Genomic DNA, 6,412 nt, shown 5'->3' on the forward strand with positions numbered 1-6,412 from the left:
TGGTCAAGCTATCAAAGGCTAGGAATAAGAACATCAAAGATATTACACATATCAAAAAAAAAAAGATCAAGATGGTGTAGTACTTAGAAAGGATGAAGACATTGTGAAGAGATGGAAAGAATATTTCGAACAGTAGTTAAATGAAGAAAATAATAGACTAGTAAGAGAGGATGGGCAAGTGAACATTGGCATGATAATGAGGTTTTCTAGGCAAGATGTATTAAATGCACTGAAGAAGATGGAGAATGGGAAGGCAACCAGACCAGACATGATTCCTGTGGAGGCATGGAAAGCATTAGGAGATGAAGGGGTGGATATACTGTACGGTCCTATGATAAAGATCCGTGAGCAGGAAAAGATACCAAATCAGTGGCGTGGGAGTACACTGATCCTAATTTTTAAAGAGAAAGGTGATGTCCAAGAATGTGGTAATTATAGGGATATTAAACTGATATCCCACACTTTGAAGATACTGGAAAGGATGATAGATGCCAGACTAAGAGAAGTAGAAATAGGTAAAGAGCAGATGGGATTTATTAAGGGAAGGGGAACAACAGATGGTATATTTTGTCAGAGGCTGCTAATGGAGATATTCGGGGAAAAGCAAAGGGACCTACATATAGTATTCATTGACCTTGAAAAGGCTTATGACCGAGACCCAAGACAAGAGGTATGGAGGAGTCTGAGGGAAAAGATAGTGCCAGAGAAGTACATGTGATTGATGCGAAAGATGTACCGGTATTTATTTACCAGACTGAGGAAGCAGTGTTGGAGAGACAGAGGGTTTTCAGGTGAGAGTAGGATTAAACTACGGGTCGGCTCTGAGCCCATTTATCTTTAACATAGTGATGGACGTTATAATAGAGGAAGTAAGGGAGTCAGTACCCTGGAACATATTGTATGCGGATGATGTTGTTTTGTGTGCAGAGAGCAGGGAAGATCTGGAAATGAAATTGGAAAATGGAGACAAGTACTGGAGGACAGTGGAACGAGAATAAGTAGCTCTAAGACAAAATATATGTGTACCACCAATGAGGGGGGATGATAGAGAAAGTATTCAGCTTGATGGCGAACAAATAAAGAGAGTTGATAAGTGTTTTAGTATTTGGGATCCTTTGTTAACACTGAAGGAAGTATGGAAGAAGTAGGAAATTGGGTACAGGCAGGCTGGAACAACTGGAGAGGGGCCTCTGGAGTTCTTTGTGACAAAAGAGTACCGCTTAAGTTAAAAGGAAAATTTCATTTGACAAGACGTTGGTAAGAACAGCCATGCTGTGGGGTACGGAAACAGCAAGCATGAGAAAGCAGAGAAGGAGAGGGATATGGCAGAAATGACAAGAGAGGATAGGATCAGAAATGACTACATAAGTGGGTCGAATAAGATGGTGGGAATATCAAAGAAAGAGCAGGAGAGGAGGCTGAGATGGTATGGACTCCTGTTGAGGAGAGATGAGGTCCACGCTAGGTTCAAGGAAGAAGAGGGAGACCAAGAAAGAGATGGAAGGGCTGTGGGAGAAGAGACTTCCATGAGAAGGGAATTGATGAGGCAGAGGTGTAGGTTAGAAATAGATGGAAACAGCTCATCCGAAATGGCGACCCCATATAAAAATGGGAACTATCAATGCAGATTTACAGTTATTTCATAGTATTTATATGATTTTACAATGATAACAATGGCCTGCGCTGTTTTCAAGCTCTAACATATAATACCTGTTTCTAGGCCATGTTTTTGCACTGAATCCAAAAATCATGCTCATTTTACTCAATCAGATCAAGTTAATGAAATATTAGCACATTAGAAATATCCTAAATTTCGATCTATTTGTAGGTGAATGATACACAATATTGAAAATATTAGACTGATTTATTCACAGAATGCTTACAAAATATTTGAATAGACAGCAAGAAGAGTATAATGAACTAAGGAAGCTACTCATGGATGAATGGTCTCTTCAGGGACTTCTGTTTGTGCTAAGCAGACTCCACATTCCTCTTCAGGCACCAGCAGTAGTCAGTCAGAAAGTTGACATTCCACTGGCCTTGATAGCGTTCATACATAACACTGATATCTTGGTGAAAGCGCTCACCCTGTTCTTTACTGAAGTCTCCACAATTCTCTAGAAAATAGTCCAGATGAGACCGGAGGAAGCACTGATATGTGCACACCAAGTTGGTGGAAAATCTCCATTAACTCATCAACCCCATGATACTGGCAACTTCTGCAGTTGCCGAGGAAGTTTGCAATGACTGTCTTAAGGGACAACCAGGCAAAGAGTTCAGCAGGATTCAGTGCATCATCAAAACTAGCGTCGTTGATCAGTTCCCTTATTTGAGGACCATCAACTATACCTGCCTTAATTTCCCCATGCTTTTTTTGTTGAAACTTCTGATGGAGGAAACTAAATCCTCTACCTTCCCTGTACAAATGCCTTTACAAAGTTCTTCATGAGACCGAGTTTGATGTGGAGTTGGGAAGCAATATCTTGCTCGGTTCAACCAGAGTATGGAACAGAACGTTGTGTGACCCAGGTTTTGATCTTTGTCTTGATGGCCACTCTTGTCTGACATAATGCTTGTCATCAGCACGGCTATCCCATAAGCACAGAAAGCATGGATACTTTGTGTAACCACCTTGAAGTCCTAGGATGAGTCCAACAACTTTAAGATCTCCACAGATCAACCATTTATGTTCTTGGTAGTTCAGAGCAGACAACAGACGTTCCATGCTTTTGTGGGATTCTTTCATTTTAACTGAGTCTCCAAACAGGGATCGATGAAAACTTATTTCCGTTATTCAGAGGAACTGCCTTGAGACTTCTGTTTGATGAGTCAATGAAAAGTCTCCATTCCATTGCATCATACTTCAGACCAAGTAATTCAATCAGTTGTATCAGTCAGGTCACTAGATTCGGAATCAGAACTAGATTCCATGGTGACATTTGGCTCAGGAACAGGAAGATCAGGGCCATGGGGGACTGGCTTTATGGCAGATGGATCAGGGTATTGAACATGGTGCTTGCTCTTGCGATTGATGCCTTTTAGATTTGTCATGCAAAAGTAGCAGTCGGTAACGTGATCTTTCCCTTCCCTTCACACCACTGGGACACCAAAATGGCATACTTTTCCTCTTCGTGTTCCTCCAGTCCCGTAAGTTCTCTACACAATCATTGCAGCACCTATGGGGAACGAATGGCTTATCCTGGTCCCCTAGTTTGACTCCAAAGTAAGCTTGATATGCCTTCTTCACAAAATCCGTGATTTTTGCTTGACAGTCTGGAAGAACCACATGTCCGCAGATGTAACAGAGCCTATTAGGATGTTTTTACGCTTCCAATCCATCTTTACACATATCTAGACCTTAAAAGAGAAATAAAAATAATTATTAAAGGTTACCCACGACCGCTTTTGCAAAAACAAAGCCCATAAATGCTTGGATAATAGAAATAGGCTATATCTTAGAAACTAGACCTGACCCATGAAAATAAACTGTATTTTTTAATTCAGCATGCAAAAAGGTTTCTAAATCAGTTGGAAAACCCTTGACCTTTGTATAAAAAGTTTTGAAATGCTGGCCAGTGCAATTTTTCTTCTTACCAGGTCCTCTTACTGTTATAAAATGGACACTATATATCTAAGTAGTTAGCAGAAAAGTAAGTATTACATCATCAATATATATATCTTACTGAACGCTAGTCTTTTAATAAATTAAAAAATTTTCTGACATACTTTTAAAATTTTATTTTACAAATGTTCATCATACATTTACCTTATATTTAATAATAACAAGTTTCTTTAACCTATAACCGAACACAAGACTGTCTTTAACAATCAAAATATTTGTTTAATATACACTGTAGAAAATAATCTCCTTGAAGTCATCCATTTCGAAAGGCATATTTCGCGCTTTAACGTATAAACTGTGGGTGGGCAAATCTTCAGCTCGGTTTTTTAAGTTGTCTTCTACACTTATTTCTGTAATGCCCTGAATTTTATTGCATTTCATTCCTAAGGTATCAAATCATCTAGAAATGAAGGAATGCCATCTTCACGAATAACACCCACTAAGTATCTAATACCTACTGTGTATAGTGGTCAGTGTCTGGCATACCACAAAGTTCCAGGTTCGCATCTCCCCCAGGGTGATGAAAAATCACTGGCCCTGTATCATGATCAGTTACTGCTGCAGTGTGGGGTCTGTAGTGGGAGGTTGAAACCAGCATTCTTTGGAAGCTTGTATTTCAAGTCAATGGACCCTGCGTGCTTGTTTTATGTGAATAGGTTTCATCCCCTGAAATAATGATAACAAATAATTAATAATAATAATTCTCTTCAACATTGGCGCATCCATCATGGGTCACAGAAAATGGCAGTCACTGTCTCTGGTTTTAAATGGGCAAGAAACACTTGTGTCTTTGCCAACTTTACTCCCCACTAGAGTTGGCCACTGGGGCTTCGAGCATGACCCCTAGGACAAAAAGGCCAGAGTTTTTAAACCTGAACATTTGTTAAGTTTAGATTCTTACTTTACTTTAAGGAAGGGCAAAGTAGTCACAGCATGTTCACACACCTGTAGGTGGGCTTCAAAAGCCCTAGATGATCTATGAGTCATATAAAACTCGTGTTAACTTAACGGAAACCACAACATAACCGGGGCCGACTGGTGGGTGGTAAATTCCCAAGATGTATATTAGTATTGCACCAGCCCCTGTTTTTTTTGTTTTTTTATGCCCCCAGGTTAGGTTAGGTTAGGTTGGGTTAGGCTAACTTGATGAGGTAGGCCATAGGTAATTTAGGCGTGGGAACATAATGAGATTATTTTCAAGAAGTTTATATAGTTAGTTTTTAAGATATGACATCCAGCTTTTTCAGGGAAGGGTCGGTTCTTGATGAATTATTGAAGATTAAGCTTGGAAGAGGGTCATAGAGAAAATGGTCACGTACGAAGCAAGAATAGGATATGCGATAGCAAAAGAATACGTGGCTCTCATTGTGAATAACTTCTGTCATGGGAATAATAATGTAATAAAAAAAATAAACGCAGTATATAGCCATGAGGAAAGACATAGGAACAGAGTGCAAAATCTTCCTCCTTTGCAGCATTTCGAAGCTATTTACAAAAAATGGAATTTAAGATTACAAAGAAGACACTATTTTACAAACTACACTCAAGTCTACAATTACAAATGGGTTCTGTAACCATTTTAATGAATACAAAAGTCATTATTTGGCATTTGGGGTATGTCTTCAGGTCAGGAACAGCTGTTTATGATTATCTCTGGAAACCGAATAAACCAAGGGGAAGCCACATATAGTAATCCTGGTTGCCGATATAATTTAGTTTTGTTTTAAATCTCATTGCACATAACTTGTACAGAATGGGGTCAAAAGCGTAGCGTATAGATCTGCGAGAAAAGTAATGTTATTTTCCTTAGTTACCTGTATTAAGACTGAATCGATGAGATTTCGAGTTATAATATTTTTGCATCGTATTATTAACCTCTGCTATACTGTAGCGGGACTAATAAATTCCATACCATTCTGTGCGATTGTAGATTCCCTTTAATGGAAAATTATGTAAGCAAAAGGGTACTCCACGGATACCAGTCCCCTTAAATTTATACTTAGAGTTTTCTGAAAACCATGTTCTTTCCTAGATTATTCTAATATGTACCATGGTTTGAATATATAATTCACAATTTAGCTACTATACCAACAGGTTAAGATGTAAAAAAATTCTCAGAAAAACTGAATGAATAATGCCGTCTATAGAATTCATGCAGCAAATAAAAACAAGGATGCCGCTTGCCTGATTTTAGACATGGTTATCAGACATGGACATTTTCAGTGTAAATTTAATTGATATAGGCAACATATAATCAACTTAAGTAAATTATTTTTCTAGACATCATATTGATCCAAATATCTGTGTCCTCTTCAGTCTTCCAGTGAGTATGATGCGTCGTCAGTCCCGGATTCTTACATACCGAGCTACAAATCATACGAAAAAAAGGACGGGACTAGTGATATACACTCATATGTTGTATTCTTTCAAAATAAAGCTGATGCGTAATTTTGTAATAAAAGTGACAGTAAGCCAATAATACCTAAGAACACCCTATGTTAGCCTTATTTCATCGACTCTGAATCCAACAAATCATGCTGAAAATTCACATGTAAAAGAAATCTTGTTAAGCAATAACAGCATAATAACGTGTTTATAAACAATTCACTTTGAGAGAACAACAGCTTGAATTATAAAACCTCGATTCGCTTTATTTGGGCTAGAAAAGGAAGGCATTCGATATCAAAATAAAAAAAATGCTCACTTACAAGTAATCAAAACAATGATGCTTTTATAGGGCAGTTAGGGGAAAAACACAGAAACAAGATGTAAAAATAGTGTTTCCAGAAA

At 38.3% G+C, this 6,412-nt stretch overlaps 1 protein-coding gene across 1 annotated transcript; it reads left to right on the top strand.

The window, feature by feature from the left end:
• The first annotated feature begins 268 nt into the window (after positions 1–268).
• LOC135226733 (uncharacterized) lies at positions 269–2,027 on the top strand. The gene is made up of 3 exons (XM_064266441.1): positions 269–515; positions 1,252–1,554; positions 1,957–2,027. Exons 1-3 carry the CDS (start codon positions 269–271, stop codon positions 2,025–2,027), a joined length of 621 nt encoding a protein of 206 aa, XP_064122511.1.
• The last annotated feature ends 4,385 nt before the right edge of the window (positions 2,028–6,412 follow it).

The sequence above is a fragment of the Macrobrachium nipponense genome, chromosome 15 (genome assembly GCF_015104395.2).
Source record: "Macrobrachium nipponense isolate FS-2020 chromosome 15, ASM1510439v2, whole genome shotgun sequence".
NCBI lineage: Eukaryota > Metazoa > Arthropoda > Malacostraca > Decapoda > Palaemonidae > Macrobrachium > Macrobrachium nipponense.